We start from the raw sequence: 27,405 nt of genomic DNA, 5'->3' as shown, positions 1-27,405 counted from the left end.
AGAATTACCAGCGGAGACTACAGGAAGGATAGAAATGCTCCAGAATACATACAGTGTATATAGAATTACCAGCAGAGACTACAGGAAGGATAGAAATGCTCCAGAATACATAGTGTATATAGAATTACCAGCGGAGACTACAGGAAGGATATAATTGCTCCAGAATACAGTGTATATAGAATTATGAGACTACAGGAAGGATAGAAATGCTCCAGAATACATACAGTGTATATAGAATTATGAGACTACAGGAAGGATAGAAATGCTCCAGAATACATACAGTGTATATAGAATTACCAGCAGAGACTACAGGAAGGATAGAAATGCTCCAGAATACATAGTGTATATAGAATTACCAGCGGAGACTACAGGAAGGATAGAAATGCTCCAGAATACATAGTGTATATAGAATTATGAGACTACAGGAAGGATATAAATGCTCCAGAATACATACAGTGTATATAGAATTATGAGACTACAGGAAGGATAGAAATGCTCCAGAATACATACAGTGTATATAGAATTACCAGCAGAGACTACAGGAAGGATAGAAATGCTCCAGAATACATAGTGTATATAGAATTACCAGCGGAGACTACAGGAAGGATAGAAATGCTCCAGAATACATACAGTGTATATAGAATTATGAGACTACAGGAAGGATAGAAATGCTCCAGAATACATACAGTGTATATAGAATTATGAGACTACAGGATGGCTAGAAATGCTCCAGAATACATACAGTGTATATAGAATTACCAGCAGAGACTACAGGAAGGATATAATTGCTCCAGAATACAGTGTATAGAATTATGAGACTACAGGAAGGATAGAAATGCTCCAGAATACATACAGTGTATATAGAATTATGAGACTACAGGAAGGATAGAATTGCTCCAGAATACATACAGTGTATATAGAATTATGAGACTACAGGAAGGATAGAAATGCTCCAGAATACATACAGTGTATATAGAATTACCAGCAGAGACTACAGGAAGGATAGAAATGCTCCAGAATACAGTGTATATAGAATTACCAGCAGAGACTACAGGAAGGATAGAAATGCTCCAGAATACAGTGTATAGAATTATGAGACTACAGGATGGCTAGAAATGCTCCAGAATACATACAGTGTATATAGAATTAGGAGACTACAGGAAGGATAGAATTGCTCCAGAATACATACAGTGTATATAGAATTATGAGACTACAGGAAGGATAGAAATGCTCCAGAATACATACAGTGTATATAGAATTACCAGCGGAGACTACAGGAAGGATAGAAATGCTCCAGAATACAGTGTATATAGAATTACCAGCAGAGACTACAGGAAGGATAGAATTGCTCCAGAATACAGTGTATATAGAATTACCAGCGGAGACTACAGGAAGGATAGAATTGCTCCAGAATACAGTGTATATAGAATTATGAGACTACGGGAAGGATAGAAATGCTCCAGAATACAGTGTATATAGAATTACCAACAGAGACTACAGGAAGGATAGAATTGCTCCAGAATACATACAGTGTATATAGAATTATGAGACTACAGGAAGGATAGAATTGCTCCAGAATACATACAGTGTATATAGAATTAGGAGACTACAGGAAGGATATAAATGCTCCAGAATACAGTGTATAGAATTATGAGACTACAGGAAGGATAGAATTGCTCCAGAATACATACAGTGTATATATAATTACCAGCAGAGACTACAGGAAGGATAGAAATGCTCCAGAATACATACAGTGTATAGAATTATGAGACTACAGGAAGGATAGAATTGCTCCAGAATACAGTGTATATAGAATTACCAGCAGAGACTACAGGAAGGATAGAAATGCTCCAGAATACAGTGTATATAGAATTACCAGCGGAGACTACAGGAAGGATAGAAATGCTCCAGAATACATACAGTGTATATAGAATTACCAGCAGAGACTACAGGAAGGATAGAAATGCTCCAGAATACAGTGTATATAGAATTACCAGCGGAGACTACAGGAAGGATAGAATTGCTCCAGAATACAGTGTATATAGAATTATGAGACTACGGGAAGGATAGAAATGCTCCAGAATACAGTGTATATAGAATTACCAGCGGAGACTACAGGAAGGATAGAAATGCTCCAGAATACAGTGTATATAGAATTACCAGCGGAGACTACAGGAAGGATAGAATTGCTCCAGAATACATACAGTGTATATAGAATTACCAGCAGAGAATACAGGAAGGATAGAATTGCTCCAGAATACAGTGTATATAGAATTACCAGCGGAGACTACAGGGAGGATAGAAATGCTCCAGAATACATACGGTGTATATAGAATTATCAGCGGTTAGTAAAGGAAGCATAGAATTGCTCCAGAATACATACAGTGTATATAGAATTATCAGCGGAGACTACAAGATGGATAGAAATGCTCCAGAATACATACAGTGTATATAGATTTACCAGCGGAGACTGCAGGAAGGATAGAATTTCTCCAGAATACATACAGTGTATATAGAATTACCAGCAGAGACTACAGGAAGGATAGAATTGCTCCAGAATACAGTGTATATAGAATTACCAGCGGAGACTACAGGAAGGATAGAATTGCTCCAGAATACATACAGTGTATATAGAATTACCAGCAGAGACTACAGGAAGGATAGAATTGCTCCAGAATACAGTGTATATAGAATTACCAGGGGAGACTACAGGATGGCTAGAAATGCTCCAGAATACATACGGTGTATATAGAATTATGAGACTACAGGAAGGATAGAAATGCTCCAGAATACAGTGTATATAGAATTATGAGACTACAGGAAGGATAGAATTGCTCCAGAATACAGTGTATATAGAATTACCAGCGGAAACTACAGGAAGGATAGAATTGCTCCAGAATACATACAGTGTATATAGAATTATGAGACTACAGGAAGGATAGAAATGCTCCAGAATACAGTGTATATAGAATTACCAGCGGAGACTACAGGAAGGATAGAATTGCTCCAGAATACAGTGTATAGAATTATGAGACTACAGGAAGGATAGAAATGCTCCAGAATACAGTGTATATAGAATTACCAGCGGAGACTACAGGAAGGATAGAAATGCTCCAGAATACATACAGTGTATATATAATTATCAGCGGAGACTACAGGAAGGATAGAAATGCTCCAGAATACATAGTGTATATAGAATTATGAGACTACAGGAAGAATAGAAATGCTCCAGAATACATACAGTGTATATAGAATTACCAGCGGAGACTACAGGAAGGATAGAATTGCTCCAGAATACAGTGTATAGAATTATGAGACTACAGGAAGGATAGAAATGCTCCAGAATACAGTGTATATAGAATTACCAGCGGAGACTACAGGAAGGATAGAAATGCTCCAGAATACATACAGTGTATATAGAATTATCAGCGGAGACTACAGGAAGGATAGAAATGCTCCAGAATACATAGTGTATATAGAATTATGAGACTACAGGAAGGATAGAATTGCTCCAGAATACAGTGTATAGAATTATGAGACTACAGGAAGGATAGAAATGCTCCAGAATACATACAGTGTATATAGAATTACCAGCGGAGACTACAGGAAGGATAGAAATGCTCCAGAATACATACAGTGTATATAGAATTATCAGCGGAGACTACAGGAAGGATAGAAATGCTCCTGAATACATACAGTGTATATAGAATTACCAGCAGAGACTACAGGAAGGATAGAAATGCTCCAGAATACATAGTGTATATAGAATTACCAGCGGAGACTACAGGAAGGATATAATTGCTCCAGAATACAGTGTATATAGAATTATGAGACTACAGGAAGGATAGAAATGCTCCAGAATACATACAGTGTATATAGAATTATGAGACTACAGGATGGCTAGAAATGCTCCAGAATACATACAGTGTATATAGAATTACCAGCAGAGACTACAGGAAGGATAGAAATGCTCCAGAATACAGTGTATATAGAATTATGAGACTACAGGAAGGATAGAATTGCTCCAGAATACAGTGTATATAGAATTACCAGCGGAGACTACAGGAAGGATAGAAATGCTCCAGAATACATACAGTGTATATAGAATTATGAGACTACAGGAAGGATAGAAATGCTCCAGAATACATACAGTGTATATAGAATTATGAGACTACAGGAAGGATAGAAATGCTCCAGAATACAGTGTATAGAATTATGAGACTAGAGGAAGGATAGAAATGCTCCAGAATACAGTGTATATAGAATTATGAGACTACGGGAAGGATAGAATTGCTCCAGAATACAGTGTATATAGAATTACCAGCGGAGACTACAGGAAGGATAGAATTGCTCCAGAATACATACAGTGTATATAGAATTATGAGACTACAGGAAGGATAGAAATGCTCCAGAATACAGTGTATATAGAATTACCAGCGGAGACTACAGGAAGGATAGAAATGCTCCAGAATACATACAGTGTATATAGAATTACCAGCAGAGACTACAGGAAGGATAGAAATGCTCCAGAATACATAGTGTATATAGAATTACCAGCGGAGACTACAGGAAGGATATAATTGCTCCAGAATACAGTGTATATAGAATTATGAGACTACAGGAAGGATAGAAATGCTCCAGAATACATACAGTGTATAAAGAATTATGAGACTACAGGAAGGATAGAAATGCTCCAGAATACATACAGTGTATATAGAATTACCAGCAGAGACTACAGGAAGGATAGAAATGCTCCAGAATACATAGTGTATATAGAATTACCAGCGGAGACTACAGGAAGGATAGAAATGCTCCAGAATACATAGTGTATATAGAATTATGAGACTACAGGAAGGATAGAAATGCTCCAGAATACATACAGTGTATATAGAATTATGAGACTACAGGAAGGATAGAAATGCTCCAGAATACATACAGTGTATATAGAATTACCAGCAGAGACTACAGGAAGGATAGAAATGCTCCAGAATACATAGTGTATATAGAATTACCAGCGGAGACTACAGGAAGGATAGAAATGCTCCAGAATACATACAGTGTATATAGAATTATGAGACTACAGGAAGGATAGAAATGCTCCAGAATACATACAGTGTATATAGAATTATGAGACTACAGGATGGCTAGAAATGCTCCAGAATACATACAGTGTATATAGAATTACCAGCAGAGACTACAGGAAGGATAGAATTGCTCCAGAATACAGTGTATAGAATTATGAGACTACAGGAAGGATAGAAATGCTCCAGAATACATACAGTGTATATAGAATTATGAGACTACAGGAAGGATAGAATTGCTCCAGAATACATACAGTGTATATAGAATTATGAGACTACAGGAAGGATAGAAATGCTCCAGAATACATACAGTGTATATAGAATTACCAGCAGAGACTACAGGAAGGATAGAAATGCTCCAGAATACAGTGTATATAGAATTACCAGCAGAGACTACAGGAAGGATAGAAATGCTCCAGAATACAGTGTATAGAATTATGAGACTACAGGATGGCTAGAAATGCTCCAGAATACATACAGTGTATATAGAATTAGGAGACTACAGGAAGGATAGAATTGCTCCAGAATACATACAGTTTATATAGAATTATGAGACTACAGGAAGGATAGAAATGCTCCAGAATACATACAGTGTATATAGAATTACCAGCGGAGACTACAGGAAGGATAGAAATGCTCCAGAATACAGTGTATATAGAATTACCAGCGGAGACTACAGGAAGGATAGAATTGCTCCAGAATACAGTGTATATAGAATTATGAGACTACGGGAAGGATAGAAATGCTCCAGAATACAGTGTATATAGAATTACCAACAGAGACTACAGGAAGGATAGAATTGCTCCAGAATACATACAGTGTATATAGAATTATGAGACTACGGGAAGGATAGAATTGCTCCAGAATACACACAGTGTATATAGAATTACCAGCGGAGACTACAGGAAGGATAGAAATGCTCCAGAATACAGTGTATATAGAATTACCAGCGGAGACTACAGGAAGGATAGAAATGCTCCAGAATACAGTGTATATAGAATTAGGAGACTACAGGAAGGATATAAATGCTCCAGAATACAGTGTATAGAATTATGAGACTACAGGAAGGATAGAATTGCTCCAGAATACATACAGTGTATATATAATTACCAGCAGAGACTACAGGAAGGATAGAAATGCTCCAGAATACATACAGTGTATAGAATTATGAGACTACAGGAAGGATAGAATTGCTCCAGAATACAGTGTATATAGAATTACCAGCAGAGACTACGGGAAGGATAGAAATGCTCCAGAATACAGTGTATATAGAATTACCAGCGGAGACTACAGGAAGGATAGAATTGCTCCAGAATACAGTGTATATAGAATTAGGAGACTACAGGAAGGATAGAATTGCTCCAGAATACATACAGTGTATATAGAATTAGGAGACTACAGGAAGTATATAAATGCTCCAGAATACAGTGTATAGAATTATGAGACTACAGGAAGGATAGAAATCATACAGAGTTGATGCTGCTGCTGTGACACGACCCCGCTTGCTGCACCCGCTTCCTTGTGTTTTGAGCAGTGCATGCTATGCTCACTGTGCAGTCGACTATCGGCTTTCCCAGCATAACCACTTTCATCTCTTTTCTCTACTCTCCTGTAGCCAGAACACTGGAGGCCATAGTGAATGCCCTCGCCATGTCTGGCGACACGGAGGAAGTGACGCGCCTCCGTAAGCCCAGATTTTCTTATGAAGAGAACCAGATTCTTATCAGAGAAGTGCGAGCCCATTATTCTATGCTGTATGGTGCGCAGAGCCGGCGCCTCAGTGTGGCAGAGAGACGCCGCGTGTGGGAGGGCATCGCTGCAAAGATCAATGCCATCACCAACTGGAAGCGAACGGCCCAGGAAGTGCAGAAGCGCTGGAATGACTTTAAGAGGCGGACCAAGGAGAAGCTGGCTCGCATCCCTCATTCCACGCAGAATGGGACAGCAGAGGATGTTCTCACGGCAGAGGAGGAAACCATCTTTGCCATCCTGGGGCCTGGGGTAGTGCCTGGGAGGGAGTCCTATGTCCATGGGACACAGCTGGGAGCTATGGGTGAGCATTAGATTGCAGATACTCCTAGTTCTCCACTCCGAGGATTTCAGGTGACCGGTCTTCCAGCTGCTGTAGTTATAGAGTCTCAGGTCAGTGACGTTATCATAGTTTACTCTTTATTATAATCCTTATCTTCTCCTCAGCGGCTTCTTGGTACTGATCTCCACCAAGTTCTGGAGACTCCAGATAAAAGTAGAGGGGGGTCTAAAGATCTAATGGTCACTCAGGCATGTCCATGCACCTTACAGTTAGGCTTCAGTCTTATTCTCAGGTTCACTTTGTTCAGTTATTATGATGGCCTTCAACAGATGCATCTAGTCAGTGACCCGGATGCCGAATTCTTTTGTAATAAGTGACCCATACTCTTCTCCTCCCTCGACTGTGTGACATTTCCTCTAGTGGTGGCTGTATAATCTGCATGTAGTGAGCTCCCTCTAGTGGTGGCTGTATAATTTGTATGTAGTGAGCTCCCTCTAGTGGTGGCTGTATAATCTGTATGTAGTGAGCTCTCCCTAGTGGCGGCTGTATAATCTGTATGTAGTGAGCTCCCTCGAGTGGTGGCTGTATAATCTGTATGTAGTGAGCTCCCTCTAGTGGTGACTGTATAATCTGTATGTAGTGAGCTCCCTCTAGAGGTGGCTGTATAATCTGTATGTAGTGAGCTCCCTCTAGTGGTGGCTGTATAATCTGCATGTAGTGAGCTCCCCCTAGTCGTGGCTGTATAATCTGTATGTAGTGAGCTCCCTCTAGTGGTGGCTGTATAATCTGTATGTAGTGAGCTCCCTCTAGTGGTGACTGTATAATCTGTATGTAGTGAGCTCCCTCTAGAGGTGGCTGTATAATCTGTATGTAGTGAGCTCCCTCTAGTGGTGGCTGTATAATCTGCATGTAGTGAGCTCCCCCTAGTCGTGGCTGTATAATCTGTATGTAGTGAGCTCCCTCTAGTGGTGGCTGTATAATCTGTATGTAGTGAGCTCCCTCTAGTGGTGGCTGTATAATCTGCATGTAGTGAGCTCCCCCTAGTTGTGGCTGTATAATCTGTATGTAGTGAGCTCCCTCTAGAGGTGGCTGTATAATCTGTATGTAGTGAGCTCTCTCTAGTGGAGGCTGTATAATCTGTATGTACTGAGCTCCCTCTAGTGGTGGCTGTATAATCTGTATGTAGTGAGCTCCCTCTAGTGGTGACTGTATAATCTGTATGTAGTGAGCTCCCTCTAGTGGAGGCTGTATAATCTGTATGTAGTGAGCTCCCTCTAGTGGAGGCTGTATAATCTGTATGTAGTGAGCTCCCTCTAGTGGTGACTGTATAATCTGTATGTACTGAGCTCCCTCTAGTGGTGGCTGTATAATCTGTATGTAGTGAGCTCCCTCTAGTGGAGGCTGTATAATCTGTATGTAGTGAGCTCCCTCTAGTGGTGGCTGTATGATCTGTATGTAGTGAGCTCCCTCTAGTGGTGACTGTATAATCTGTATGTAGTGAGCTCCCTCTAGTGGAGGCTGTATAATCTGTATGTAGTGAGCTCCCTCTAGTGGAGGCTGTATAATCTGTATGTAGTGAGCTCCCTCTAGTGGTGGCTGTATGATCTGTATGTAGTGAGCTCCCTCTAGTGGTGACTGTATAATCTGTATGTAGTGAGCTCCCTCTAGTGGTGGCTGTATAATCTGTATGTACTGAGCTCCCTCTAGTGGTGGCTGTATAATCTGCATGTAGTGAGCTCCCTCTAGTGGTGGCTGTATAATCTGTATGTAGTGAGCTCCCTCTAGTGGAGGCTGTATAATCTGTATGTAGTGAGCTCCCTCTAGTGGAGGCTGTATAATCTGTATGTAGTGAGCTCCCTCTAGTGGTGGCTGTATAATCTGTATGTAGTGAGCTCCCTCTAGTGGTGGCTGTATAATCTGTATGTACTGAGCTCCCTCTAGTGGTGGATGTATAATCTGTATGTAGTGAGCTCCCTCTAGTGGTGGATGTATAATCTGTATGTAGTGAGCTCCCTCTAGTGGTGGCTGTATAATCTGTATGTACTGAGCTCCCTCTAGTGGTGACTGTATAATCTGTATGTAGTGAGCTCCCTCTAGTGGTGGCTGTATAATCTGTATGTAGTGAGCTCCCTCTAGTGGTGACTGTATAATCTGTATGTAGTGAGCTCCCTCTAGTGGTGACTGTATAATCTGTATGTAGTGAGCTCCCTCTAGTGGTGGCTGTATAATGTGTATGTAGTGAGCTCCCCCTAGTGGTGACTGTATAATCTGTATGTAGTGAGCTCCCTCTAGTGGTGGATGTATAATCTGTATGTAGTGAGCTCCCTCTAGTGGTGGCTGTATAATCTGTATGTAGTGAGCTCCCTCTAGTGGTGGATGTATAATCTGTATGTAGTGAGCCCCCTCTAGTGGTGGCTGTATAATCTGTATGTAGTGAGCTCCCCCTAGTGATTGCTGTATAATCTGTATGTAGTGAGCTCCCTCTAGTGGTGGCTGTATAATCTGTATGTAGTGAGCTCCCTCTAGTGGTGGCTGTATGATCTGTATGTAGTGAGCTCCCTCTAGTGGTGACTGTATAATCTGTATGTAGTGAGCTCCCTCTAGTGGTGGCTGTATACTCTGTATGTAGTGAGCTCCCTCTAGTGGTGGCTGTATAATCTGTATGTAGTGAGCTCCCCCTAGTGGTGGCTGTATAATCTGTATGTAGTGAGCTCCCTCTAGTGGTGGCTGTATGATCTGTATGTAGTGAGCTCCCTCTAGTGGTGGCTGTATAATCTGTATGTAGTGAGCTCCCCCTAGTGATTGCTGTATAATCTGTATGTAGTGAGCTCCCTCTAGTGGTGGCTGTATAATCTGTATGTAGTGAGCTCCCTCTAGTGGTGGCTGTATGATCTGTATGTAGTGAGCTCCCTCTAGTGGTGACTGTATAATCTGTATGTAGTGAGCTCCCTCTAGTGGTGGATGTATAATCTGTATGTAGTGAGCACCCTCTAGTGGTGGCTGTATAATGTGTATGTAGTGAGCTCCCTCTAGTGGTGGCTGTATAATCTGTATTTAGTGAGCTCCCTCTAGTGGTGGATGTATAATCTGTATGTAGTGAGCTCCCTCTAGTGGTGGCTGTATAATCTGTATGTAGTGAGCTCCCTCTAGTGGTGGCTGTATAATCTGTATGTAGTGAGCTCCCTCTAGTGGTGGCTGTATGATCTGTATGTAGTGAGCTCCCTCTAGTGGTGGCTGTATAATCTGTATGTAGTGAGCTCCCTCTAGTGGTGGGTGTATAATCTGTATGTAGTGAGCTCCCTCTAGTGGTGACTGTATAATCTGTATGTAGTGAGCTCCCTCTAGTGGTGACTGTATAATCTGTATGTAGTGAGCTCCCTCTAGTGGTTGATGTATAATCTGTATGTAGTGAGCTCCCTCTAGTGGTTGATGTATAATCTGTATGTACTGAGCTCCCTCTAGTGGTGACTGTATAATCTGTATGTAGTGAGCTCCCTCTAGTGGTGGCTGTATGATCTGTATGTAGTGAGCTCCCTCTAGTGGTGGCTGTATAATCTGTATGTAGTGAGCTCCCTCTAGTGGTGGCTGTATAATCTGTATGTAGTGAGCTCCCCCTAGTGGTGGCTGTATAATGTGTATGTAGTGAGCTCCCTCTAGTGGTGGATGTATAATCTGTATGTAGTGAGCTCCCTCTAGTGGTGGCTGTATGATCTGTATGTAGTGAGCTCCCTCTAGTGGTGGCTGTATAATCTGTATGTAGTGAGCTCCCTCTAGTGGTGACTGTATAATCTGTATGTAGTGAGCTCCCTCTAGTGGTGGCTATATAATCTGTATGTAGTGAGCTCCCTCTAGTGGTGGCTGTATAATCTGTATGTAGTGAGCTCCCTCTAGTGGTGGCTATATAATCTGTATGTAGTGAGCTCCCTGTAGTGGTGGCTGTATGATCTGTATGTAGTGAGCTCCCCCTAGTGGTGGCTGTATAATCTGTATGTAGTGAGCTCCCTCTAGTGGTGGCTGTATAATCTGTATGTAGTGAGCTCCCTCTAGTGGTGGCTGTATAATCTGTATGTAGGGAGCTCCCTCTAGTGGTTACCGCAAAACAAAAAAAGGAAAACACGTGTAAAATGCAACTAAATGGCAAAGTGTAGAATGCCACAAAACACCGATGTGTGTTTTCAGCCTCTAGCAGGTTCTATGCCTAGAGTTTTTGTACTGATTTTTTTTTACTTTTTTAACCCCTTAAGGACCCTGAGATGTTCTTTTTTTACATTTTCGTTTTTCACTCCGCACCTTCCCATAGTCCTAACTTTATTTTTCCATTCACATGGCCTAATGAGGGCTTATTTTTTGTGGGACAAGTTGTACTTTCTAATGGCACCATTTACGGTTGCATACAATGTAGTAGGAAGCGGGGAAAAAAAATCCAAATGGTTTACAATTGGGGAAAAACCGCAATTCTGTTCACCTGTTATCTTCATTCTCCAGGTCAGTACGGTCACAACAATACCACACTTGTATCATTTTTCTTGCGTTTTAATACTGAATTTTTTTTTTTAATCCTTTGAGGGAAAAAAAGAAATAAAATGTTTATAACCATATTCTGACCCCTATAACTTTTTTGTAGTTATGTGTACGGGGCTGTGTGAGGACGATCAGTTCTATTTAGTGATTCCAATTTGAAGTGTTTGCGACTTTTTGATCACTTTTTATAAAAAAATTATTGGGTAGTTGAAGTGACAAAAAATGGCAAATTGGCTGTTTCAATTTTTTTCTCTGTTTGCCGTATCCCATTAATATTGTTATATTTTAATTGTATGGGCATTTTCGCACGCGGTGATGCCCATGATGTTTATTTTTTTTATTGGTTAAGTATTTTTAGGCGGTGAACTTCTTTTAATTTTTTTATATTTGTAAGTCACCTTAGGTGACAATACCTGGCAATCATTAGATTGCCCATTGTGTTAATTGATGGCTAAATAGCCATCATTGAAGACTTCATTTGCACTATACCAAGGAGGCTCAACCTGCGGCCCTCCAGCTGTTGCAAAACTACAACTCCCACCATGCCCTGCTGTAGGCTGATAGATGAAGGCTGTCCGGGTATGATGGGAGTTGTAGTTTTTCAACAGCTGGAGGGCCGCAGGTTGGACATCCCTGCACTATACCAATACAATGCTGCCACCTAGTGGCCTGTCTTGGTATAGTCCTGAAATAAGCTCTGAAGCCTGCTGGAGGGTTTTAATATAGCAGAAACCCGGCGGCATTGGCGCCCGCTGCACATGCGAGCGGGTGCCATGTTTGGGGACCGGACTTCCGCCGTACATAGACGGCGGAGGTCCTTAAGGGGTTAATCAGGTTTTTTATTTAACTAAGGGTACTTTCACACTTGCGTTAAACTTTTATGGTATTAAGTTCCGTCCTAGGGGCTCAATACCGGAAAAAAACGGATCAGTTTCATCCCCATGCATTCTGAATGGAGAGCGATCCGTCCAGGATGCATCAGGACGTCTTCAGTTCAGTCACTGTATGGTTTTTGGACGGAGAAAATACTGCAGCATGCTGCGGTATTTTCTCCATCCGAAATTCCGGAACACTTGCTGGAATGCCGGATACGGCATTATTTTACATTTAAATGCATTAATGCCCCAAGTGTTCCGGAAAAACAGATCCGGTTTTGCGGTCTGTGCATGCGCAGACCTTTAAAAATGAGAAAGAGGTAAATACCGGATCTGTTTTTCCGGATGACAACCGGGGAGACAGATCCGCATCCGGATCAGTCTACAAATGCTGTCCGTTTGCATACAGATTGTCGGAATCCAGCAACGCAAGTGTGAAATTACCCCAACGGGATGCAGCAGAAAACAATCAAACACCTCAGAAAAAAGTAAAAAATATTTGTGTGAACATTCTTATTTAAACAAAAAACATAAAATCCTGCAGTTTTCCCACTAATTCTGCCTGTAATGAGATCACCTCTGTGTATACATAAGAGAAGATCCACCATTCACAATAGGGGATATCCCAGCTTATCTACTCCACCTCCCTGCACAATGACCTCGCCCAGAAAACTCTCCCGTAGAAGTCAATAGGGTCCCCTCCTGTCCATTGGGTCCATGGACCATGGGGCTGCTGGAGAGCAATTTTCTTAATGCTTTCTAAATGGTCTTAAGAACAGCTCAGGCAAGATGGCGGCCCCCCATGACCGTGCTCGAGATGGCGGCCCCCGTGACCGTGCTCGAGATGGCGGCCCCCCGTGACCGTGCTTGAGATGGCGGCCCCCGTGACCGTGCTCGAGATGGCGGCCCCCGTGACCGTGCTCGAGATGGCGGCCCCCCGTGACCGTGCTCGAGATGGCGGCCCCCCGTGACCGTGCTCGAGATGGCGGCCCCCCGTGACCGTGCTCGAGATGGCGGCCCCCGTGACCGTGCTCGAGATGGCGGCCCCCGTGACCGTGCTCGAGATGGCGGCCCCCCGTGACCGTGCTCGAGATGGCGGCCCCCCGTGACCGTGCTCAAGATGGCGGCCCCCCGTGACCGTGCTCGAGACGGCGGCCCCCATGACCGCGCTCGAGATGGCGGCCCCCGTGACCGTGCTCGAGACGGCGGCCCCCCGTGACCGTGCTCGAGACGGCGGCCCCCCGTGACCGTGCTCGAGATGGCGGCCCCCGTGACCGTGCTCGAGATGGCGGCCCCCGTGACTGTGCTCGAGATGGCGGCCCCCCGTGACTGTGCTCGAGGCGGCGGCCCCCCGTGACCGTGCTCGAGGCGGCGGCCCCCCGTGACCGTGCTCGAGATGGTGGATTCTGAATGTCCAGTGGGCTAAAGCCCAAAGAAAATGAGGACCATGCTGTTGACGCCAAAAGTTCCTCAGTGTTCCCCACCTTCAGATCCCTCTGAGACCCCAAGAGCCGCCCAGCAGATGCCATTCTTCCCAGGCTACCTTTCGGTCTTTCCGTAGAACGGCTTCTTCAGCCGGCACCTTGGCTCCCACTTCCCCCAAATATTTTGACCTTTCAGTCTCCATCTGTTCAATGTGAAGTAAGTGCTTCATTTCCAAGAGCTGGACGGCTGGCATCTCATCAGTGGGGGTTCTCGGTGAGATTGCCCGTTTCCACCCGGCTCCTTGGGACATGTCCTTAAACCATGATCTAGGTCCGACTTATGGGCTTTACATCTTTTTATTCTCTCGGGTTTATCTGGGAGAGTAAAGCCATGACTCGCCCTATGCTTTAGGCCTCATGCACGCGGCCGTTGTGCGGCCGTTCCATGCATTGGGGGCTGCAATTTGCGGTCCCCAATGCACGGCAACATCCGTGCGGCAGCCGCAGACAGATCCAGACCCATTCAACTTGAAAGGGTCCGTGATCTGTCCGCACCGCAAAAAATTTGTGCATACACTACTTTTTTTCTGTGTGGAGGCATGGACAGAAAACCCACGGAAGCAGTCCGTAGTGCTTCCGTGGGCTTCGGTTCCGTGCCTCCTCTTCCGCATCTCCTGGATCGCGGACCCATTGAAGTGAATGGGTCCACGATGCGGGATGCACACGGCCGGTGCCTGTGTATTGCGGGCCACAATACGGCCAAGCAATGGTCGTGTGCATGAGCCCTTACTCCTTAACGTCTATGCCTCCCTGCCTCATTCAGGGTGTGGTACGGAAGCACCGTCCTCCGACGTCTCATGTGGTTGTAGATCTCTCCTCTGCACTGAATTAGGCTTCCGCTGCAGAGCCCGTCCCACCTCCTCTACCCTCCTCCTACTTCACCTCAGCATGACGTGTCTCGTGAAGGGCCACATGTGGCGAGGAAGCTGAAGGAGGTAGACCTGATGGAGGAGAGCGCTCGGAAAGCTGAACAGGCAGGCTGCAGCGTCTGCCAAACACCGGACTTCTCCTTGCCATCTTCTGTGTCCCCTTTCATGTCGGGCTCCTGCACATGACCATATCCGTTTTTGCAGACTGGAACATCTGGCCCATAATAGACCAGTCCGATCCTAGTCCGAATACTGACCAGAGTAGAACATGTTCAGTTTTTTTAGTGGATGCCTCGGACTGCACACCTCGTGCCGTTTGCATCTTTTGTGGCCCCATTGAAGTGAATGGGGATGTTTGTGTGCATGAGCCCTTCCATTGTACCACCCTGCCTTGCTGGCGCCCCTCCCCCGCCGTCCCCGCACTCATCTGCACGCCTCTCCAACCTTGCAGCTGCGTCCCTCCATTTACAGGCATTGGATACTCCCTTATTTACAGTGCGTCCAGAAAAAAGAGAATAGAGATTATAATTGATAATCCTCCATAAAGTAGAGATTTGTTTTATTTGCCGTAATCGCCCTACTTGGGGTTAGGGTAAGGCTGGGGGAGCATGGCAAACAAGAAATATAAAGAAAATAATTGATTGAATTGTGTCTTGGGATTTTTTTAGTTTAATTAACAAAAATAAAATCAACATTCAAATTTAGATTTTATTTTTAAACAAAATTTCCCAGGCCTACATCGCGATATATCAAAAGATTTGATCGATGGGGTCCGAGCGCTGAATGAGGAGGGAAGCGAGACGGACTCAATTCAAAGTCTATGGGAGTTTGTCCTCTGCAGTGACACGTATACAGCAGCAAATAATGGGGGTCTCAGCGCTCAGACCCCCACTAGTCTGCATGACTTATAAGACGTTGCTTGAAAACTCAGAGACCCTTTGAGTGACGGCAGGCGCACGATCAGCTTTCACTTGATAGATAAAGGGAACCTGTCATCAACTGTATGCTGACCTCACTGGGGGCGGCATATAATAGTGACCGAAATACTGGTGTCGGCGCTGGGTCACTCATCAGCTAACAGTCAGAGGATGCCGAGAACCAGCATCACAATCACTGCAGACTGGGCCTGGAGAAGAGTCCCGGCCTCCTGGAGAAGAGTCCCGGCCTCCTGGAGAAGAGTCCCGGCCTCCTGGAGAAGAGTCCCGGCCTCCTGGAGAAGAGTCCCGGCCTCCTGGAGAAGAGTCCCGGCCTCCTGGAGAAGAGTCCCGGCCTCCTGGAGAAGAGTCCCGGCCTCCTGGAGAAGAGTCCCGGCCTCCTGGAGAAGAGTCCCGGCCTCCTGGAGAAGAGTCCTGGTTTTGGCTGCTCTCCTGCTGAGGACTGACCGGCTTCTACCTAGTTTTCTCCCTTTCTCTCTAGGAGAGACCTGCCAATAATCAGCAGGAGATTATAATGACCAGGACTCTTCACAGGAGATTATAATGACCGGGACTCTTCTCAGGAGATTATAATAACCGGGACTCTTCTCAGGAGATTATAATGACCAGGACTCTTCTCAGGAGATTATAATGACCAGGACTCTTCTCAGCAGATTATAATGACCAGGACTCTTCTCAGGAGATTATAATGACCAGGACTCTTCTCAGGAGATTATAATGACCAGGACTCTTCTCAGGAGATTATAATGACCAGGACTCTTCTCAGGAGATTATAATGACCAGGACTCTTCTCAGGAGAATATAATGACCAGGACTCTTCTCAGGAGATTATAATGACCAGGACTCTTCTCAGGAGATTCATGCAGACTAGTGGGGGTCTGAGCGCCGAGACCCCCATTATTTGCTGCTGTATACGTGTCACTCCTGACATCTACTCAGGAGATTATAATAACCAGGACTCTTCTCAGGAGATTATAATAACCAGGACTCTTCTCAGCAGATTATAATAACCAGGACTCTTCTCAGCAGATTATAATAACCAGGACTCTTCTCAGGAGATTATAATGACCAGGACTCTTCTCAGGAGATTATAATGACCAGGACTCTTCTCAGGAGATTATAATGACCAGGACTCTTCTCAGGAGATTATAATGACCAGGACTCTTCTCAGGAGATTATAATGACCAGGACTCTTCTCAGGAGATTATAATAACCGGGACTCTTCTCAGGAGATTATAATGACCAGGACTCTACTCAGGAGATTATAATAACCAGGACTCTTCTCAGGAGATTATAATAACCAGGACTCTTCTCAGGAGATTATAATGACCAGGACTCTTCTCAGGAGATTATAATGACCAGGACTCTTCTCAGGAGATTATAATGACCAGGACTCTTCTCAGGAGATTATAATAACCAGGACTCTTCTCAGGAGATTATAATGACCAGGACTCTACTCAGGAGATTATAATAACCAGGACTCTTCTCAGGAGATTATAATAACCAGGACTCTTCTCAGCAGATTATAATAACCAGGACTCTTCTCAGGAGATTATAATAACCAGGACTCTTCTCAGGAGATTATAATGACCAGGACTCTACTCAGGAGATTATAATAACCAGGACTCTTCTCAGGAGATTATAATAACCAGGACTCTTCTCAGGAGATTATAATGACCAGGACTCTTCTCAGGTGGATGTGACTCTTTTCCAGGCCTGGGCTGTAATGATTATGATGCTGGTTCTCAGCGACCCCGCTGACATCAGCATTTCTGTCACTACTTTATACCGCCCTGAGGGAGGTGAGCACAAAGTCCACCAGGAGTGTCACAAATGGTCCCGGTGGGGCCCCAGCCTGAGGCCACGTGCAGACAGGAAATCCACAGCATGATAGAGCAAAGTGGATGAGCTTTTCACAATCTCGTGTACATAAGGCAGAAATGTGGGGCAGATCCTGAAATCCACAGCATGTTAAGTGTTTGTGCAGATCTGGGGCAAATGTCACAACCCACTACAGGATCGGATTGTGGTGCGGAGATGAGCCGCACTGCTGTGTGCATGCACCCGAAGGGCTATTTAAGGACAAAACCAGGAGTGGATTCAAAAACAGAGAAGTTAAGTCTGTCCTTAAGGGGGTTTCTGAGACTTAAATGCTGATGACCTATCCTCTGATTGGTGGGGGTCCGACGTCCAGGACCCCCACCGATCAGCTGTTAGAGAAGGCAGCGATCCTTAATGGGCTTTATTCTAGTCCTTTTTACAGCAGCCTAGAATAACCGTTTTCTGCGCTGCGGAGAGCGGCTGCGCTTGGCTCTTACATTACAGCCCGGCTCCTGTTCTAATGGCCCAGATCAGCAGAAGCAATGGTCTGTTTAACCCCTTGGATGTCGCGGTCAGAAGCTACTGCAGCATCTAAGCGGTTACAGAGAGCGGATTCCCCGTTTTGAGAGCGCGGGGGGCTGCAGCGCAGGGAGTTGTGAAGCTGTGCCACACTGGTGCCGACTGACTGAATAATATATTGCATAAGCAACGTAATGTATTATAGACGCAATCAAAAGCTCCTCTATTAACATCCCTTTGTGGGACTAGCAAATAGTTAACAAAAGTTAAATGGGTTTCCCGAAACTTAAATGCTGATTCCACTGCGAACTGGAATAGCTGATCAGCAGGGGTGACCGCCGGTGTAAAGACTCAGCGGCATCATTGCTGCCCCCCCCCCAGAATCAGTAGGGTATGTACCTGTTATAACATGAATTCAAAGATTTGAGAATAAATCAGGCTTACACAGGCTAAGTGATAAAAGTACTTACTGAGTGTGATTAATAGCCAAATCCCATACACAACGGGGGGCTCACATCACCACGCTACCCACCTAGCATGTGGTCCATGTCCTGGATGATCTTCTCAGTGGACAAGGGTTCATAACCCTAAGGATGTCCAGTGGGGGGTAAAGGAAAGGTCTGGTCCCGTGTTGGCCAATAGAAGACTAGCTCAGCGCTCTCATGAGAGTATTGCAGGTTTGATACCTTTTAATGGCCAACAAAGATAGAAGTAATGATGTTAGAGACATCACCAGTCTCTTCCCAGTACTCCCAGTACACCTGATAAAGGGATTGGTGATGTCTCGAAAGCTCGCTATGTAACTTCATGACTTCTATCTTTGTTGGCCATTAGAAGGTATCAGACCTGCACTGCTCCTAATGAGAGCGCTGACCCAGTGTGGGGCATGTCCTAGGGGTTAACCCTAACCACTCTGTATGTGCTAATTATCCCCAACTCACTACATTAGGAACATAGAGGGTAGTAGAATAATTAGAGGGCAAAGAACCAATCCGTACTTAATTATTCAATAAATTACCCCAAAATTGTGCCATTAAAAACTGCAACTTGTCCTGCAGAAAACAAGCCCTGATACAGGAAAGTTCTAGATCTTGGAAGGAGACAAAATTGAAAACAATTGCCTGGTCACTTACACCCCGCATGCCTGCAGGGGAAGGTGAGTGGTTCCTCCTTTTATCACCAATGCCTGATTTTGGCTGTGGCGGGAGGTTAAGGACAGACACTACTTGGAATCCGCTCTCCTAATGATCGCGGCCTCGCCCACCAGACGCGGCAGCCATTCAGTAACATAGGCCACCTTTGGACGGGTGCGGCCGCTCTATCAGATTGTGCCGTAAGGGTCTGTGCACATGGTGCAGATGTGCATGCCCAGAGTCCTCCGCATGTATTGTGGCTATAGAAGACTCGGAGGAAGGGCCGTACGTCCCTATGACGTGCTGCAGACACATCCGTACATGAGACTTGGCAGAACCCCATCACGTTGCTGGTACAGTATGGCGGCCTTATAAATAAGACTAGCGGAAGGACGCGGTACATTTAATGTTTGTGTGTCTTTAAATGATATCAACACTATCCAGTATAACAGTGACATCTACAGCCCCCCGCCCCCAAAACAGTTGCCTCCACAGCCCCCACCCCTTAACACCACTGACCCCCCCCACACAGTGCCGCGTTCCTTAAAATTGGACCTTCACAGCCCCCCACCCCTTAACGTTGACCTTTACAGTAGCCTTCCCGTTTAACAGTGACTTTCACAGTATACCACCCCCTTGACAGTGACCTCCACAGGGGCCCGCCCCCTTAACAGTGGCCTTTACTGGATCGGGGGCGTGTCCTTTTGAAGAGCTCACTCTCAGACAGCAGCACGGTGCTGTCTGAGTGTGAGCTGCAGGGAGAAAGTCTAGCCTCCCTCCCACCCCTGCAGCTGACACTCAGGAGTAGGAGGGGGCGTGGCTTAACCAGATCAGAGGCGTGGCTTAGCGCAGGCATCCTCAAACTGCGACCCTCCAGCTGTTGCAAAACTACAACTCCCAGCATGCCCGAACAGCCTACAGCTACAGTTTTACAACAGCTGGAGGGCTGCAGTTTGAGGATGCCTGGCTTAGCGGGACCTGGGGGCGGGGTTTCAAGTCTTGAGGGTGGACACATTGTGGCAGGGGGCGTGTCTGGGCTCCTTCCTGCAAGAGTGACGCCCCTCTGGGCACCTTACCCTCATTTGCATACCAAATAAACTGGATTTCCAGAGGATAAAAACCTCTATTGCTGGAACAAAGGCCGATCTGGAAATAAGGTCCGAAGTGCTATTAGGCCGCGGCTTCACTGCAATAGCGGTTATCCTGGTGACAGATTTCCTTTAAAGGGGTTATCCCACCTTAGACAATGGGGGCATATCGCTAGGATATGCCCCCAGTGTCTGATAGGTGCGGGCCCCACCGACCAGGAGAACGGAGCGGAGAAAGTCGAGGGTGCATGTGCAGCCGCCCTCCATTCATTTCTATGGAGCCGCCGAAAATAGCCGAGCGCTGGCTCTATTTCTGTCAGCCCACTAGAAATAAATGGAGGGCGGGTGCGCATGCGCGGTGCGCTCCCATTCACTTCAGTGGGAGAGGCGGGGAGCTGCGCCTGGTGGTGGACGGACCCTGGGAAACCCGGGGTCCTCCAGCCACAACTCTCCCCGGCTCCTTTCACCTTGTAGGTGGGGCCCGCACCTATCAGACAATGGGGGCATCTCCTAGCGATATGCCCCCATTGTCTAAGATGGGAATACCCCTTTAAGCTTAATTTCCTGAAAAAAAAAACATACTTTGCAAGGTTCTGTTATTCATGCTTTGTTTACATGCTGCAGCAAAGCTGTGGGGGCGTGTACCAACAATGCCTGAGCCCGCCCCATGGATATTTGTGGGTGTGAATAATCTGCCCTCCCCGCCCCCTGCACAACCTAACCTTGCATACAAACACAGTCACATGATCATCTCCGAGCAAACATAGCCAGAAGATCTTCCTGTCACATTGCAGATACGTCACGCGCTGCCCCACGTACGTCACACACATGTATACGTCACGCGCTGCCCCACGTACGTCACACACACGTATACGTCACGCGCTGCCCCACGTACGTCACACACACGTATACGTCACGCGCTGCCCCACGTACGTCACACACACGTATACGTCACGCGCTGCCCCACGTACGTCACACACATGTATACGTCACGCGCTGCCCCACGTACGTCACACACATGTATACGTCACGCGCTGCCCCACGTACGTCACACACACGTATACGTCACGCGCTGCCCCACGTACGTCACACACATGTATACGTCACGCGCTGCCCCACGTACGTCACACACATGTATACGTCACGCGCTGCCCCACGTACGTCACGATATACATAGATAAATGAACTATATGTCTGTATATATATATATAGTGCCTTGCAAAAGTTTTCACCCCCCCTTGACTTTTTTCGTATTTTGGTGCCTCACCAAATATGTGAAAGGGTCCACAATCGCAGAGATGCGGAACAGAGGCACAGATGGGGAGAATGTATTTTCTGCTTCCCGCCAGTCCCCTGATGATTTGGGTTATACGACCCAAGGAAACGCATCGGGATGCACAGTCCTGGATGGAGCTGTGACACTGACGGCTTATCCGGGCGAGTGCTCCGCTACCTGGGTGTAAAGAATGGCTCAGGCCAAGTAAGGTGATTGGGAGCCCAGGTAAGACCGTTCCCTTATCTCGCACTGCTGATCGCTTTCTATCATTTGACCCTTGGGGGCCACATCTTATTACTGCGTAATAAAAGAAGTGAAGTATTATTTATAAGGCCGCCATACTTTTCTGAATCTGGCTTAAATATTGGTTGCTAGTGATGATCGAGCAGGCTTGGCTCGAGCATCTCGATGCTCTGCACATGGCGGTACTTGGCCAAGTACCGCATGTGCTCGAGCGCCATGCTCGAAAACTGTCCTCACTGTAATGCCGTAGCCATGTTGGCTACTGTTATTACAGTGATTGGCTGGCCGGAACGCGTCATCGGGTGCTTTATAGCCCTCAATGACGCATGTTCGGCTCATTCGTAGTCGGGGAGAGCTGAGCATAGTCAGGGACAGACAGTGTAGGGAGTGTAATAGGAAGATTTTTATACAGAAAACTTTTCAGAGACCCAAAAGTCCATTTAAGGACTGTTGTGTGTGGCAGCAATATATATTTTTAGGGCATCCTGCGCTTAATACCGTGTAATAGGCCGCTGCGGACAGTTAAATTATCCGCACCACATCTCCTGTGTAAAGTGTGCGCATCCCTAAAATATCAGTGACATCCAGTGTACTTTTTCCGTAGACACTGCGAACAGCGACATTACCTGCGGGACATCTCCTGTATAACGTTTCCTCATCACAAATACCTTTGTACAATTTTTTCCGCATACACTTCCATATCCTGCGCTACTGTACGTGTGACAGACTTTCAAGCATATATAACCTTTAATGTGAAGAAGGCGAGCAGTAAGGGACGGGGAGGTGGCCGTGCTGCTGATGGTGCACGCAGAGGCCGTGGCCCTGGGCACAATGAAACTGTGCCTGCTGCCAGAGCACAAGAAAAACAATCATCCACGATACCTAGCTTCATGTCCCAGTTTGCAGGGCGGCGCAGGACAACGCTCAGTGCGACCAGGTGGTCGGTTGGATTGCAGCAGATAATGCTTCCAGTCGGTTAAGCACCACCCTGTCTTCCACCAAGTCCAGTCTCAGTAGCCAGGAGTCTGGTCAGCAGAATCCTCACCCTGATCCTCCCACCATGGAGAGTCTGGCCAAACAAGTGATCCCACACTCGGATATTCCGAGGACCTCTTTTCATCGCCATTACTTGATTTGGCCCTTTCGCCAATGATAATGAGACACAGTTGCCAATGAGTCAACTGAAATTACTGTCTGAAGAAGATGAGACACTGTTGTCAATCACTGAGGTTGTGGTTAGGTCAACAAGTCAGGAGGATGATCAGAGTTAGGAAGTGGAAGAGGAGGTGGTGGACGATGAGGTCACTGACCCAACCTGGGAAGGTGAAAAGCTGAGCGAGGAAAGCAGTACAGAGGGGGAGGGATCTTCAGCACTGCAACAGGCTGGAAGAGGCAGTGGGGTGGCAAAAGGGAGAAGGCGGGCCACACCAAACAGGCCAGCAACTGTTCCCCGGAGCACACCCTTGCGTAAATATCCCTTGCCAAGGGGTAGATGTTTCGCAGTATGGCGCTTTTTTGAGGAAAGTGCGGACGACAAAAGAATAGTAGTTTGCAACCTGTGCCATACAAAAATCAGCCGGGGCCACATGGCATCCAAGCACCGTAATAAGTGGGACGAACGCCTTGGTCCACAATCTGTGTCTGCGGGTCACACCACTGCCTCCTCTTCCTCTGTGTAGAACGTGTTGGCCAATCCCCTGTCGAAGACACAGGCCCGGATGCCTCCCGCCCTGCACCTGGACCTTTGCAAGCACCATCAGCAACCACATCCACTTCCATGTCCCAGCGCAGCATCTAAATGTCCTTACCCCAGGCTTTTGAACGCAAGCGCAAATACCCAGCCACCCACCCACAGGCCATAGCACTAAATGCGCAACTTTCCAAATTACTGGCCTTGAAAATTTTGCAATTTAGGCTTATGGACACTGAGGCCTTCCGCAGCCTGATGTCGGCGGCCGTCCCGCGTTACGCAGTCCCCAGCTGCCACTATTTTTCAAGGTGTGCCGTGCCCGCCTTACACCAACATGTGTCCCGTAAGATCACACGTGCCCTGACCAACGCAGTTACTGGGAAGGTCCACTTAACCACGGACACATGGACAAGTGCATTCGGCCAGGGACGCTACATTTCCCTGATGGCACACTGAGTGAATGTTGTGGATGCCGCGAGCGAGTCGTACCCTGGGATGGCATAGGTGCTACCGACACCAAGGATTGCGGGCCCTATGTTAATCAGGATTTCCGCCAGCACCTACGTTAGTGGCTCCAACCCCCACTTCTCCTCCTCCACTTCCACCTCCGAATTACGCGTGCAGCACCAGCCATCAGTCGGTAGCTGGAAGCAGTGTAGCACTGCAGTGGGGATGCGTCAACAGGCCGTACTGAAGCTGATCTGCTTAGGGGACAAACAGCACACCGCCGCAGAGCTGTGGCAGGGGATAAGGGACCAGACTGAACTGTGGCTCTCTCCACTCAACCTAGAACGAGGCATGGTTGTGTCTGATAATGGCCGTAACTTGGTGGCGGCTTTGGAGCTCGGCAAGCTTACACACAGATCATGCCTAGCCCAAGTGTTCAACCTTGTGGTTCAGCGGTTTCTCAAAATCTACCCTAATTTGCCTGAGCTACTGGTGAAGGTGCGCCGCGTGTGTGCTCATTTCCGCAAGTCATCCACAGCTTCAGCCGTTCTGTCAACGCTGCAGCAGCGCTTGAAATTGCCAGCTCACCGGCTGTTGTGCGACGTGAGCACGCGCTGGAACTCCACGTTCCACATGTTGGCCAGGCTTTGTGAGCAGCAGAGGGCAGTTGTGGAATACCAGCTGCAACATGGTTGTCGCCTTTCCAGTCAGCTTCCGCTCTTCACAAGCGAGGAGTGGGCATGGATGTCTGACCTCTGTGAGGTTTTAAGAAACTTTGAGGAATCAACACAGATGGTGATCGGCGATAACGCTATTATCAGCGTCACCATCCCACTTCTGTGTCTACTCAAACGCTCGCTGCTCACAATTAAGAAGAGGTGGAAATGGAGGAAGAAATTACACAGCCAGTGATAGCCAGCCCACCCTCAGTTCGTCTTCTCAGTGCGAATTAGACGATGAAGAGGAGGAGGAGGAGACGGTTGCCTCCGCTACAGAGGGTAGTACCCATGGAAGTTCAGCGTAGGTGGGCAGAAGAGGATGAGGAGATTGAGAGTCATCCTCCTGATGAGGACAGCGAAGTCTTGCCTGTTGGTACTCTGGCAGACATGGCTGACTTCATGTTAGGCTGCCTTTCCTGCGACCTGCGCGTTATAACCATTTTAGACAACACGGATTACTGGTTGTTCACCCTTCTCGACCCTCTTATTCCTCTGGTGGAGAGGATGAGCAAAACTGTGCAATACCAGAAGATCCTTGTTGAAAAATTGCTCCAAGAATTTCCAGCTTTCAAAGCTGGCGGCAGAGTCCTTACTTCCTTGGGCAACCGATGAGGAGAGACGAGGGGAACACACAGCAGTTCCAACAGAGGCAGTTGTTTCATGACACCCCGCCAGCCTAGTGTCACAAGGAGGAAAACATTTTGGAAGAAGGAGTACGTAGCAGACCGTGTCAGCCTCAGTGCCTTACAACTACTGGGAGTCCAAGCTGGACACGTGGCACTAACTTGTGCTCTACGCCTTGCAGGTGCTGGCCTGCCCTGCCGCCAGCGTTTTGTCTGAGCGGGTATTTAGTGCTGCCGGTTGCATTATAACAGATAAGCGTATCCGCCTGTCCACTGAAAATGCTGACAGGTTGACGCTTATGAACAAGGACTGGATTACCCCTGACTTCTCGACTCCACCAGAGGAAAGCGGCTGAACATAAAGGCACTTTACATGTGTTGTTTATAATGTACTGAATGCACTGTATTCCCTGCACCCCTTCCACCACAAACAGGGTATATGGTTCAATCTTCCTTTTCTCATCCTCCTTCTCCTCTTCCATCATATCAACATGCTTATTCGTGGCATAAAATGCCCTCGCATATATGCCCTCACATATAATGTATTACAGGGTCAGCTCACCTGCAGGCCCTCACATTTAATGTTTTACAGGGTCAGCTCACCAGCAGGCCTCACATATAATGTATTACAGGGTCAGCTCAGCTGCAGACCTCACATATAATGTATTACAGGGTCAGCTCACCTGCAGGCCTCACATATAATGTATTACAGGGTCAGCTCACCTGCAGGCCTCACATATAATGTATTACAGGGTCAGCTCACCTGCAGGCCTCACATCTAATGTATTACAGGGTCAGCTCACCTGCAGGCCTCACATATAATGTATTACAGGGTCAGCTCACCTGCAGGCCTCACATATAATGTATTACATGGTCAGCTCACCTGCAGGCCTCACATATAATGTATTACAGGGTCAGCTCACCTGCAGGCCTCACATATAATGTATTACAGGGTCAGCTCACCTGCAGGCCTCACATATAATGTATTACAGGGTCAGCTCACCTGCAGGCCTCACATATAATGTATTACAGGGTCAGCTCACCTGCAGGCCTCACATATAATGTATTACAGGGTCAGCTCACCTGCAGACCTCACATATAATGTATTACAGGGTCAGCTCACCTGCAGGCCTCACATATAATGTATTACAGGGTCAGCTCACCTGCAGGCCTCACATATAATGTATTACAGGGTCAGCTCACCTGCAGACCTCACATATAATGTATTACAGGGTCAGCTCACCAGCAGGCCTCACATATAATGTATTACAGGGTCAGCTCACCTGCAGGCCTCACATATAATGTATTACAGGGTCAGCTCACCTGCAGACCCCACATATAATGTATTACAGGGTCAGCTCACCTGCAGACCTCACATATAATGTATTACAGGGTCAGCTCACCTGCAGGCCCTCACATATAATGTATTACAGGGTCAGCTCACCCGCAGACCTCACATATAATGTATTACAGGGTCAGCTCACCTGCAGACCTCACATATAATGTATTACAGGGTCAGCTCACCTGCAGACCTCACATATAATGTATTACAGGGTCAGCTCACCTGCAGGCCCTCACATATAATGTATTACAGGGTCAGCTCACCCGCAGACCTCACATATAATGTATTACAGGGTCAGCTCACCCGCAGACCTCACATATAATGTATTACAGGGTCAGCTCACCTGCAGACCTCACATATAATGTATTACAGGGTCAGCTCACCTGCAGGCCTCACATTTAATGTTTTACAGGGTCAGCTCACCAGCAGACCTCACATATAATGTATTACAGGGTCAGCTCACCTGCAGGCCTCACATATAATGTATTACAGGGTCAGTTCACCTGCAGGCCTCACATATAATGTATTACAGGGTCAGCTCACCTGCAGACCTCACATATAATGTATTACAGGGTCAGCTCACCTGCAGGCCCTCACATATAATGTATTACAGGGTCAGCTCACCTGCAGGCCCTCACATATAATGTATTACAGGGTCAGCTCAGCTGCAGACCTCACATATAATGTATTACAGGGTCAGCTCACCT

The 27,405-nt window shown here is 46.4% G+C and overlaps 1 protein-coding gene across 1 annotated transcript in view; it reads left to right on the top strand.

Moving 5' to 3' along the window:
- Positions 1 to 27,405, top strand: part of LOC120982986 (myb-related transcription factor, partner of profilin-like) — a 95,872-nt gene that overhangs the window by 55,640 nt on the left and 12,827 nt on the right. Inside the window, exon 2 of the mRNA XM_040413096.1 lies at positions 6,697 to 7,134. Within this exon, the coding sequence (XP_040269030.1) occupies positions 6,732 to 7,134 (403 nt within the window). The 5' untranslated portion in view covers positions 6,697 to 6,731. The remainder of the gene's footprint in view (positions 1 to 6,696; positions 7,135 to 27,405) is intronic.

The sequence above is a fragment of the Bufo bufo genome (genome assembly GCF_905171765.1).
Source record: "Bufo bufo chromosome 8 unlocalized genomic scaffold, aBufBuf1.1 SUPER_8_unloc_2, whole genome shotgun sequence".
Taxonomy (NCBI): domain Eukaryota; kingdom Metazoa; phylum Chordata; class Amphibia; order Anura; family Bufonidae; genus Bufo; species Bufo bufo.
This window is presented reverse-complemented; position numbering and strand designations above follow the sequence as displayed.